Raw genomic sequence first — 13,188 nt, 5'->3', positions numbered from 1 at the left:
CATCTTATCAAATGCAAAGAGAGATCCCTCATTGGGGAGGTAGCTACAATCGCTCCCTGCATGCTCACGCCATTTACTTATGAGGCTCATAATTCTGAATCATGTCTCAATTTTAACTCCTTAGGGCACAATATTGCCGGCACCCTTACAAGAATAAAATAAATAAACACCTCTGTATTACCATAATTCAAAAGTATTTGACATCTATGATCATTTTACAATAGTCTTTGAATTTTCATTCATGTTGGGCCCTTAAATAAAGTTTGTTTTTGGATCAAAGGGAGTGTTTTCTTTTTACTTCTATCTGTATAGTTAATTAGAAACAAAAAAGTGCTGTTTAATAATACAGTGGTACCTCGGGTTACATACGCTTCAGGTTACAGACTCCACTAACCCAGAAATATTACCTTGGGTTAAGAACTTTGCTTCAGGATGAGAACAGAAATCGTGCAGCGACGGTGCAGCAGCAGCAGGAGGCCACATTAGCTAAAGTGGTGCTTCAGGTTAAGAACAGTTTCAGGTTAAGAACGGACCTCTGGAACGAATTAAGTACTTAACCTGAGGTACCACTGTATTCTGGTAAAAAGGAAAAATAAAGAAAAGGCTTGTTAGTAATTAACTCATTCTTATGCATTTAGCTCTGTCATATTTTTTTTGACATAGTCACATTTATTTAGGAAAACAAATAGGGACCCCCAAAAGAGCTGTGCAGAAGGTCCCATGGGCCATAAATCTGTCGCTGTTTTAGTGGGAATCTAAAGATTACAAGCCTTTCTTTTGCTTCATTCTGAGTCAAGCCACCACCTAGGTAAATCTGGGGCCTCATTGTGGATACCCAGGTTACCCACACATGAGATGTAGCAAACAGCAGTATGTATTGGAGTAAAGAAACAAAAATAACAGCACACATATACCATGATGTTCAAAACTCCCCACTTCCTCCTAATGTCTAGATGTGTAAATGCAAGTCCACATCCTCTGGTCTTCACTCACAGGTAACTCCAGGAGACAATCCTTTACTTGGATAAGCACACTTTGCTTTACAGTACAGTGGTACCTCGGGTTAAGTACTTAATTCGTTCTGGAGGTCCGTACTTAACCTGAAACTGTGCTTAACCTGAAGCACCACTTTAGCTAATGGGCCTCCTGCTGCTGCTGCACTGCCGGAGCACAATTTCTGTTCTCATCCTGAAGCAAAGTTCTTAAACCGAGGTACTATTTCTGGGTTAGTGGAGTCTGTAACCTGAAGTGTATGTAACCTGAAGTGTATGTAACCTGAGGTACCACTGGTACTTGCCAAGCTACAAGAATTGAGGGTGTTGCAGTAAAGCAGATCCAGCAGGTGGCAGCAAACAGGTTTCCATGACACTTGATTTTCACAGCTTCAGTCATAAGAACTTGAGAAGAGTCCTGCTGAATGAGACCAAAGGGTCCTGTTTTCACAGTGGCCAACCAGATGCTTATGGGAAACGCACAAGCGGGACCTGAGAGCAACTCCACCAGGCCGGTGGGATCCATGTGTGCATGTGTGTGTATTCAGCAATACAGTATGTCATTGACGCAATAATAGTGCATTAGTGATGGATTTATACCGGACTGTCCACACATCATTCTGTTTTATTAGTTGTCCTGCAGTACTTCCCTATGTTCCCATCTGGAGGAACACTCTTGCACTGCAGCACAAAAAAGTAAAAAATATGGAACATTTGTGGTATTAACTTATTATTATTAATGTCATTTCTTCACCACTTTATATTTTTTAGGAAAAAAATAATCTCAAGGCAGTTCGCAATCTACATTAAAACTTCAAATAAAACAATCCAGAATAAAACATTACTGAAGAAAGTCAAATCTAAACATTCAAAGCAAGGTAATTAACAGGAAACTAAAATACTATCTTAAAGATTTCAAATTAAAACATTACAAAGGAGGTCAACTGCAAAGGGGGTCAACTACAGAATGCACATCTAAGATAGTAAAGTGTACAACAAGCTTATCTTAAACATTTCAAGAGAAAATATTACTAAAGGAAGTCAAATATAAAATGCACATTTAAAACAGCATAATTAGCAAGAGAACAAAATATTATAATAAAAATAGAACATCTCTGCTGCTGTTGCTGCCAATCCTGCCAATGGTGGTTCATGGTGGGTGGTGGCTGTGGAAGCTCAGGCTTGATGACCTGGGTCTGCACTAAGAGACAGCCAAGGTGGTCTCTGACCTCTTCAGCAGCCTGTCAGGGCCCCACCCTACCAGGACAGGGGGGAAAGGGCCAGTAAGGCCGGGAGCATGTTTTTCGGGAGTCACAGCCTGGAAAATGCAGAATTTCAGCAGGAAATTTCAGGGCATGCACTGATTGGAAACGAAGGCATGTGCCCACCCTAAAACCTTTCCCTAGTAGGAAGCGATCTCTAGTTCCTCTTTACTTAATACCTAGGAACCTGTGTGTTTTGTTGAAGACTGGAGCAGATTTGGCTAGAGGTGGGTGGGTGCGTAGCTGTAGAATGTGACTGTATGTATTTTTGTGTGCGTATTTTTGGGGCAACTCCTGCAGAGATGCCACCAGGCTGGTGGTCAAGCTTCCCCCTGCCCACCTGCTCCAACTACCTTGAGAATCACTGTTATTTTATTGTGTGTGTGTGTGTGTGTGTGTGTGTGTGTGTGTATATATGCGCTGCTCTTCAGACAAAACATCAGAGTGGTTTACAACACTTGTACCTAAAAACCATACGTTAAAAAGTTAAAATCAGAAATCAGCCACTGTGGAAGGATGTCTTCTGGACTGCCTGCGACTCGCCCCTTCCCCGCGGAGGCAGGCAGGCAGGTGGAGCTGCCCGGGTGGGCACTCCATCAGAGGCGCGCCCGGCAGCCTCCTCTTCTCCGGAAGGCGGGGCCTCCTCGGCCGGCTCGCCACGGGGCGGAGCCTGCTGGGCAGGGGGCCGGTCCGCCCGCCCTCCGCGCCTCCTGCTCAAAAGCGCCTGCTCCGCCCGCCTCGCCTCCTCCTGCTCCGCCTCCGCTTCCCTCTCTGCGCCCGCATCTCCCGCTCGCTAAGCCGCCACCGCCGCTCCGCCACTCGGCATCATGGCTCTCTCCGCCGACGCCGCCTTCCAGAAACTGGCCGCCTGGCACAAGGCCCACGGCGCCCAGCTCGTCCTCCGACAGCTCTTCCAGGCCGATCCGGAGCGCTTCAGCAAGTTCAGGTCGGTCCCGCGAACGCGCACGCGGCGGGGCCCGACGGGCGGGCTGCTGCTGCTCCTCTCTGGCCGCGCCGGGACTTGTCTCTCGACGGCCATCGCAGGGCAGGGGCACCTGCGATGGCCGGGCAGCTCCGCCTGCGAAGCGGCGGCTTGCAAGCGGGCCCCGAGTCGCAGGACGCGCTGCAAAAGCAGCTCCGGGCTCGCCTGATCTTCTGTAGCCCCGAGGCAGGACGGGCGCGCCGTCGGGGCCGCTCCGGTGGCCGCCCGCCTGCTTGCCCTTGACTCCTCCTTGCAACGCGCTACGTGCGGACAGGCACAGCCGCGGCTGCCGGCAGAGCGAGAGGGGCATTGTGGGCCGTTCGCGCGGGAGGCTTCTCTTGCTGAGTCACGGCGAGCCGCCTCGCCTCTTCCTCCACCAACCCCGGGGAGGCCAGGCCTAGGGGGGCACTGCCCCACCGACCTCGGCTAGCCCCCCACCCACCTGCTTGCCCGGTTGCCTTTTTGCTTACTTAACAACCAGCCATAGGGCTGGCTTTGCCTGCCCCATTACTCCGCCTCAGAGGCGCCCGAATGGAGCTGAGCAAAGAGCAGTTTGGGGACAGAGTCTTGAATCGTTAAGTATTGGCACTTGATGGTGGTCTCCCTAACTCCTGCCCCACTGCTCCAACCCCCATTATAATGCACGGAGGGGAAGTGGGGAACGGGACGTGTCATTCATTGCCCGTCGTCTGTGCTATAGCTTGACTCGTGCAACAGATTCATTCAGCATCTCAAACGGCTCTCTGCTCTGCACGTGGACCTTTCGGGTCTTTCTCACCTGCTCCAGATTGTTGCTCAGAATTGGGCTCCTCCACCTTTTCCATACTGAGGAGCCAGGAGCTGGAATGATGATGGATGACATTGAAGGGGAGTGGGGCTGGGGAAGCGATGAGCATTGCCATAAAAAAATAATTCCAGGTTACAGCTATTATTTTGTCCAGCTCTCAATAATAAAAGACAGCTAAGAAATTTGGTTCTAAACAAATTGTGACAAATCACCTTAAGATTTTTTGGTGTGGCTCTGAAAGAATCCACTTTGTGATTTAGTAATTACTCGAAACTTAAGATCCTGCAGCGCCGGATTTTGCAGGTTGGTATGGAAAGAATAGAAACTGATTGGTGAACTACTTGGCTTCATTTCAAATTGTTATGTGTTTGACTTATGGGCAAAGTAAGTCCCCCCCCCCCCCTTGAGCAATCAAGTCTCAGCCAGATAACCTCCTCTAGACCTTTTGGACTGCAACTCCCATCGGCCCCAGCCAGGACACCTATTTGATACCAGTGCTGATGTGGGTTGTAGTCCAAAACAGTTGGAAAGGGCGCCAGGTTGGGGAAGGCTGGCGTACTTGCTCTCTGACAATTTACTGAAAAGGGTTGGACTTGGGACCTTTTGCATAGGAAGCATGGACTCTCCATTGCTGAGCTGTGGCTGGTGTAACAGAAGACGGCTGCAGCACACAACCAAGGTTGCTTCACAATTTGTCCACAAATGAAGCCCAAATTAGGAGACTGATTCTGTCATGTGCAAAATAAATGCAAAGGGAAACTTAGCAATTGGGGTTTTTTTGGAGTTGGGGAGTGGGTTGAAAACCAGAGTCAGTTGCATTGCCAGAGTTTCCAAGCAACTAGAATTATTTCTAGTTTCCATTTCTTCTTTAAAAACAGGGAGCACATTCTTGTCCATTGTCACCTTGTTTCAGCTTCTATTCCTTTATATACAGCACAATCCTATCTAAGCAAGCCCCATTACCAGGAAATTTTTTAGGACTGTGGCAGTAATAATGCTACCTGTGTATAAGTGGCAGACCATTAGATGACATTTTGCACATTGCGGAATCTGCCCTAAGTTTAGCCATATGGCTAAGGACAGTGAAATGATCAGTAAATGTTTTCTCTTGAGGTTGAATTTCTGCCTTTATATCTTGAGGACTAGGCGATGATTGTGCTTTAAAATGGAAATTAAGTGGCGTGACTCCTGGTTTCCATCTGATTGCTGCCTATTCCTGACATAGAGCATATATGAGTGCCTCATCTTTCTCTAATGTGGAAATTTTGCCTCCTTATCTGAGGGCACTTCCAGACTCCCTGTATTCAGGTGGGATTCAGTCGCATCCTGGCAAATATCAGGTTGTGGAAATAAAGCTGATTTGGATCTTTTGCACAACAAATAAGGGACTTCTTGCTATAAGAAAAGTGCGGAATGACACTTGTATTAACATTGTCCAGCCTCCTTCAGACAAATCCACAAATGACCCGCATTGTCTAATGCCCCTGCAAATATGGAAGGCAGCTCAATAAGCAGGTCATCTGTGACCCCAGTGGCATCCAGAGGTCATGTTCCTTAATTTATAGCCTGGTGCTCTTTCCCGCTTTCCTTTTCAGCTCTATGTGCTTGTATGTGCTTCTGAAGTATCAGCCAAATTTTATTGGATCTGACATTTAACCAGATCCTTTGAAAAAGCAAAGACTGTGTGCGCGCACACACACTTTGTTTGTTTAATAATTTTTATTGGAGTTTTCAATGCAAGGTAAAGGTACCCCTGCCCGTACGGGCCAGTCTTGACAGACTCTAGGGTTGTGCGCTCATCTCACTCTAGAGGCCGGGAGCCAGCGCTGTCCGCAGACACTTCCGGGTCACATGGCCAGCGTGACAAGCTGCATCTGGCGAGCCAGCGCAGCACACGGAACGCCGTTTAACAACACAATAAAAGCTATAAAGAATGAAATACAAAAGCAGATTAAAAAGGCAAATAAAATCTGCACATAGAGGAATATTCCCAACCCCAGAGGTTCCATGTTTCATAGCAATTAATTGAAGTCGATGATTTCTCCACTCCATAAACAAAGAGGAACGAGGCTCAAACATCATAGTGCTAATATACATTGAAGTATAACAGGCAAATAAGCTTTATTTCTTTCTACCTCTTGATTTATCGTGACACTCATAGTCACAAGTACTATATTAGTAACACCAGTATAGATGGCCCTCCGTGTGTGCACATGCTTTTTGTCTCTCTGCAGAGAGGCTGATCCAGGTGAGGAGGGTGAAAAATGATGGAAGGGTGTGGGGTGAGTGACACTTGCTCAAAAAGCCAATTGTGTCCACAGGCCTAAGAAGGTAGGAGATCCCGGATCTAGATGAAGAGGCCTGATTAAATGAGCCTTTTGCCTCTGAATGGCTAGCTCTATCATGACCTAAGGATGCTTCACACATGACTGGCTGCATGGATATTGCTGTGCTGTTTGAAATTGCATTTACACCATTGCTTGCTTTTCTCCACATGTGGATGCACTGAAATACATATGTCTGCATTGGTGTCACAGATGTACATATCATGCATGTGATAACTGGTATCATAGGCACCTCCTGCGATTGGCCTTTAATTCCCAGCCTCCATAATATAACGCTTTTGTAACTTAAAGCATCATCACTTCGTCTCTCACACACGAGGCAGCTTTCATATTAAACTTTTGTAAAATCTTAGCAGTAAAATGACTTGCAAATCAATATCTTGGTTACCCTGAGTGTGTTCATAATAAGTTTCATAAGGCTGGAATTTGTTGCAAGAGTTACCTAACAGTTTAAAAAGAAAGACCTTTGGGTAGGTTTTACAGTTGCACCAAAACGTTTACCTCCTACTGGTCATTAGACAAAGGTAATTTTCTGATCTATACTGTTCTGTGAAACATAGTTTATTACATTCATTTCCCTCTTCTTCTTCTAGGAAGCTTAAGGTGTACAATATAGTTCTCCCCTCCGATACTTTCAGCAACTCTGTGGAGTAGATTAGGGACTGAGAGTCAGTGACAGACCCAAGGTCACTCAGTGAGCTTCAGGACTTGGCAGGGCTTTGAACTCTAGCCTCCCAGGTAGTCCAGTACTCATAACCACAATCTGGGAATGTGCAATCCCATTCAAGGAAAATTTTGGGAACCACTGAACTGACGCAGTTTACTTAAAAATAATGGAAGGAAATAATTTCTTTTTAATGGCTGGTTGATTTTTCCCAGGCTCACCTATCCAAGGAACCTTTTGTTTAGTGGCCTGACTCCATTCCATTTCGTTCAGAGCACCTGAAGAGCAGATAGCGGGCAGACTGGCCATTATTCCTCCTATTGTAGAGTTCCCTGCAAAGTGAACACGTCTGAGCATCAGATCAATTTTTGATCTCTCATGTGACTATTCTAAAGAAACAGCCCAACCACCCAGTGCACCACATTGTTCCCCAATGCCTGCTTAATGGTAGCTAGAACGTTTGATTTCAGATGAGTTTCTTCATCTGTAAAATTGAAATATGGGTGATTTTTTGTGCCTCAGTTTTGCCGAGAGTAAGGAACTGTGATTGGGGTGGAGTCTTGTGGAAATTTTTTGAATCCTCATGAAATATTCTGCTGCAATAAATTGGTAGCAATCTAATGTAACATATTATTCAGCTGACTTTTTATGCATGCCATATAACTTCTCTAGGTGCCAGAAGTAGTTAACAAAAATGCTTGATCAGGGACAAAACTCAATAAAGCGGACTTGGTGTTGCCTAAATGTTACACGTCAACAAAGTCGAAAACGTTTATTTTGATTTTTTTTTTTGGGGGGGGGTTACTTGTAAATATTTTAAGGCAGGACTAGTCAAAAGTGTAATTTACCTTCATTTAGATCTAAAAAGGAAAAAAAAAATACTGTCGGAGTCTAGTAGCCTGTGATTCTGTGCCTTAAGAACACAAGAAGAGCCCTGGCAGGATCAGGCCAATGGCCCATCTAGTCCAGCATCCCGTTCTCACGGTGGCCACTGAGATGTTGGTGGGAAACTCTCAAGCACAAGAGCATTCTCCCCTCCTGCAGTTTCCAGCAAGCATTACTGCCTCTGATTGTGTAGGCAGAGCATGTCCATCAGGTTTACTAGCCCTTGGTAGCCTTGTAGTTGCCACTGGCTTGTTTTCTGCACAGGGTGAGGAGACTATAGCTATTTCCTGCAGACAAGCAGATGGGTGGTGAGTTGCAATGGATTTAATCAGGTAATTGTTTGGTACCTGTTGGAAGCTTGAGTGCTAATGTCCATGTTGTGTGAGTGCTTCATTCTGAGACACCCGTGGAGGCATTTCTCTCTTGCGAATTCTGGGGCCTTGTGTGCAATAATCCTGTTCATTGAAAGGTAGCAGGTGGGTCATGTTCTGCTTCCTGCCCACCCCAGTATTAAGATCACCTGGTTGCCTGGCTGGTTGCCCTGATTCTTGCAAAGACTAGATGGAGCTTTGTCTGGTCTGGAAGGGATCTGTGCTCTTGGGCGAGGTGGGCATTCATGGGATCTCTTAATGCAGATTTGTTATGTTAAAGAGGCTTTGAGTATGCATTCTTCCTTTTCAACTGTCACAACGCATCAGGGCACCGTGGGGATGATAGTAAAAATAGACTCTGCAAGGCTGAAATGAGCCCATCCCTGGAATTATTCTCACCTGCCTCCAGGGTGTGTGGTGTTTTTGGGGAACCAATAAAATGCTGGTGAACATCATGCAAGAAGATGGGCTGCTAAAGTGATATTGGTGGCTAGCTGAGCTAGAAACTTGCCTAGAAGCTGAAAAAGCTTTATAGGATGCCCTGTCTTCAAGACACCTTCTGCACCATTTGAGGCTTATATAGAGCAGTTGATACATTCTGGAATAATTGAAAAATAAACCAAAACAGTTTAATCTTCAAACCACACTGAACTGCTATCCCTTCTGGTGACCCATTAGTGCCAGTATAGGGCTTTTGTTTTAAGTCAGCTGCCTTCCCTAACCTGGTGGCCACCAAATGTTCCACATCCCAGCCATGATGGGAATTGTAATCCAAAACATCTGGAGGGCACTAGGTTAGGGAAGGATGGTTTGAGTGATGTCAACCTGCTGGTATTTCACATAATTTGTTACACCCCTTAAAGAAACCTCCAAAGCTGTTTGCAACAAGAATAAAACAATAAAATAAGTAAAAATGGAAAAACAGTTACTGTTGAAAAATAATTTAAATCCACGAGAAGCTAAAAGTAGATTCAAGCACATGTTAACATTCTAAATATCTGGGTAGGCTTGACTAAACAAAGTGCGAAGCTGCCACACTAAAAGATTGATTTCCTGTTATATTCCACCTGTAGTTTACTTTTCTTAGCTGTGTGGGCATGCAGAACACACACATGCCCTAGGCGTCTCAAAGGCCTTGTTTGATATTCTAGCCTTTCTCTGCTTGCTTAAACTCATTGAAAAGCTAAGTCCCCATGGCCTGTCTTCAGGAAACAGCAACTACTGAAATGGCCTTACTCTTAATGGATACTAGTCTACAGAGAAAGCTTTTGGAGCAGGGACTTCCCAGAGCAACCTTCGTGCAGAGAGTGTGTTATGTTCCCCTGTCCCCAAACCCCATTTGCTCAAAATCAAAAATTTGTTTCTTGTTGGGTCTTGTTTCTTTCCTATTTTGGACTTGCATTTAGTGGTTCACCAGAGGTAGGCCAGCATGATGGTGCTCTAGTTTTAGACAGAGACCATTTTCAATGTGCTGCTTCTCTTTTTCAGCATAGCAGGGATGTCCTAACAAAACGAAATTAATTGCACTTCCCTTTTCCTACTGTAGCTATCATGGCCTTTCTAAATGGCTGTCATGAACTTTTAGCTGCTGACAGATGTGACCAGCTAAGCCGTCCTTGGGATTAGATACCACTGATTGTGGCTTCTTACATGGCACGCTTTTCTCTACTTTTTAACCCTCGTTCGTTGTCTGTGTTGCACTCCTCAGAACAGTTGCAGCAGTGAAAACTTCACTATTCCACTATATGTGGGCAGTTCAGAATTCATCTTTCCACTGAGTTGATTGATGTCTTATTTTGATTGCCATTGTTTTTATTGTATGGCTTTATGTATTATTGTAAACTGCTTGTTAAAATACAGTTATACAATTTTTATTGTAAACCACATACATGCTATTGTTCTGTGAAATTTTGTGTGTGTGTGAAAAATAAAAAAATAGACTATCACTTTAGACTGCAGGTGGAAATCATTTTTTAAAAAAAATGCTCTGTGATATGTAAACATTTTACTGTAAAAGCTAGAAAAATATTACAGGTTCCTAAGCACCCTGCTCAAGAGCATCATTTCTTGTACTGGGTCAGACTTAGTCAGTCTAGCCTAGTCCTGTCAACTGATTGGCAGTAGCAGGCATGACATTCTACTTTTTTAGATAGGAGTGGGCAGAAGGTAGATCTCTGGCTGTTTTGCTATAGGCTTTCTGACTCCCAATTGTTTAGCAGTAGCAACCACAAACCAGTATTCCCCCACCTAAATCAGGCTGTTGACATAAATACGGCTAACCAGGATCAGACTGTTGTGTCGAGCGTCTGAACAAGTTCAGAAAAGGAATTCCTAAGTTCAGAACGTGCTTATTTAATTCTAACAGTGTGCCCTTTTGCATGTGACTCTGGTTGATAGATCTTGAGCGTTTTAATAAATTAGTAAATCCAACTGGCCCGGCATCTGGCTGTGTGTGTGTGTGTGTGTGTGTGTGTGTCTCCAAATGTCTGACATACAGCCTTATTCTAGCAACCTCTGCCACTGCTGCACACAACTCTGAAATAAGTTGTGCAGCTCCATTCATTTCAGTGCAATCTCTGCAGAACTGAGATGGAGCTAAATAGTGGATTTTGAGCCCCATTAAAAGTGGCATGTGGGAGAAGGGACATGATCCACTGGGAAGCTGAAATAGGGCTTGTGAAAGAGGATGAACAGAAAGTTCTGTTCAGAGTGTGTGTCTAGGGGTGTGTGCCATTTGGACTTTTTTAGCTTGGTGTGGCAGAATCTTTCACTTCTCCTAGGCTCTCTCTCTGTGTGTAGGAAATTCCTGCAATGGGTTGTGGCCCATATCCGAATGCACCATAAAGGTGTTTCTTACTTTCCCTCAAACTGTGGCGACAAGGGTTCTGGTCAGATCAGGGGAGGCAAAATATACACAAGAACTTGGCCCAAGTCTATGCTTCTGTGGACTCATGGCTGCTGCCTGCGTGACTCATCTCTTTCCACCTGAGTAGCTGCTCTGTATATTCTTGGATGTTGCACTGCAGGATGGGCGCTCAAGCAGAAGGTGCTCTGTCAAGGGAGGCTTCAGAACACATCTTGGAGGTTCTGCAAAGCCAGCTGTGGAAATAAAACTGGGACATCCTCTCCCTACCTGTGTTCCTGAATGGCCAGTGTCTTGTTTCCAGCCTGCCCCACTGAGAGTCAACTTTGCGTTTTCTTAATTAGCAATTCCTTCCCACCTCTGTATTGCAGCAATCCAAGGCTAGTGTTAGAATGTGGGGTTGTAGCCATTGCCATTGGTGTTTTCCTGAGCTCTCTGGCTAGCTTTGAACACTGTAAATCTGCAAATGTGTGTACACACTGTGGGAAGGGCTAACTCTCTTATATTACTCTGAACTCTCCAGCCTCTGATGCAGTACGGGCATGTTTGGGCTGGCTGGCTAGCTAAGCCCACATATTTTGGAGACAGTTGAGGATTAGATTATACAACTCCCAAATAGGATTAGTATGTAAATAAGCAGAAGGGATGAACTCTTCTTTCTCCATGAATTACCTTTGCCTTAAAAATATAAACCCTACTATTCCACATGCTTCCTTCACATATCATTATTTACATTATTTTATCAATTTATATCAGCCCTTTCTCCCAGTGCAGGGCCCAAGGTAGCTCACAGCATAAATAATAAAAGATGCAACTAAAAACCACACAAAATAAATATTAAAAAGCAATTAAAATCCATTGCCCTATTAATATTCATGCATGTTTCTGTGCTGCAATTAGCAGGTGACTCTTTACCTGGGTGGGTGCGTTGATAAAAATAATCTTTTGGGAGGAGCACACACTACAGTTGCAGCTCCAAAGTCCAGAGTTGGACAACACTTTTATTAGGAACAACCGAAGTGTCACGAAGTAGTGGCAAGCTTTTGAGTTTTTCGGAACTCTTCTTCAGGGAAGATGTTACAGAAGCAGAAAATGGAGAGAGTAGGAGAAATGAAAAGGTGCAAAAATTATGCTGGAACGAGCAGACTCTGTTGCAAAGTGGAAACTGCAGGTTGATGCCACACTTGATCTTACCCAGAAGCCCAAGAAGTGAGCTGAGGAAGTCTCTTGGTGCTCTTTGCCTTGAATGTTTATCATTCTCTTGTGACCTGGGGCATGTGAATACAAACAAGCAATGTTGGCTAATATCCAGTAAATCTTGTTTTTTAAAGTCACCCATGTGGTGGTGCAGTGATTCTGAAAATGTTCACATAACATGATGGCTTGCTTTTAATTCTTTTGGCAGCTTGACCTTGAAGAGTGACCATGGGGATATCTTGGTGGACTATTCAAAGAACTTGGTTACAGAGGAAGTGATGAAGATGCTGATAGAACTGGTAATTCACCTTGAACATGAATCCTATTTATTTAGAGCTTCTGGTTACAGAAAGTCCAAAGCTGTTTACAGCAGTGAAGCTGATATAGTAATATAATGTATTGAGAAAAACAAAATCTCGTTATTGCCCTAACCAAGAACATTAAAACTGGGTATGCAAATAAATATGTTTTTAATAATCAGGAAAAGCGTAGTGCAGCTGGTAGTCTTTCAATGTACATGAAGCTTTACAGAACACCTGAAGCAAACTAAGCTCCAGAACAACAGTGGGCTCTTGCCCACAAATGTCTGTCAGTACAAGATAGTGTTTGTGAGCAAAGGTGTATTTCCAATTTCACATCATGGCCTTGGTTTGCTGTGGTTTCATAAAGCCCAGGATCTCCCTGCATGCTTACACAGAGCCCAGCTGCCCTGACAACAAATGTAAAGGGCAACCGTCTTGTCCCCGCACTTGAAAACTGCAGTCCAGTTGGACGGGGTGCTTCACCAAATGTTATACCAAAGCTAATGCCCTCCAAATGCTTAGAATATCTGCTCCCATT

The 13,188-nt window shown here is 44.5% G+C and overlaps 1 protein-coding gene across 1 annotated transcript in view; it reads left to right on the top strand.

The window, feature by feature from the left end:
• The first annotated feature begins 2,975 nt into the window (after positions 1-2,975).
• GPI (glucose-6-phosphate isomerase) overlaps positions 2,976-13,188 on the top strand; it is a 33,737-nt gene continuing 23,524 nt past the window's right edge. The window contains exons 1-2 of the mRNA XM_082232788.1: positions 2,976-3,200; positions 12,557-12,647. Coding sequence (XP_082088914.1) covers positions 3,082-3,200; positions 12,557-12,647 — 210 coding nt within the window. The 5' untranslated portion in view covers positions 2,976-3,081. The remainder of the gene's footprint in view (positions 3,201-12,556; positions 12,648-13,188) is intronic.

Source organism: Podarcis vaucheri (genome assembly GCF_965113315.1).
Source record: "Podarcis vaucheri genome assembly, chromosome: 7".
In the NCBI taxonomy this organism is placed as follows: Eukaryota; Metazoa; Chordata; class Lepidosauria; order Squamata; family Lacertidae; genus Podarcis; species Podarcis vaucheri.
Note: the sequence above shows the minus strand (reverse complement) of the source record. Positions and strands in the feature narration are given on the sequence as shown.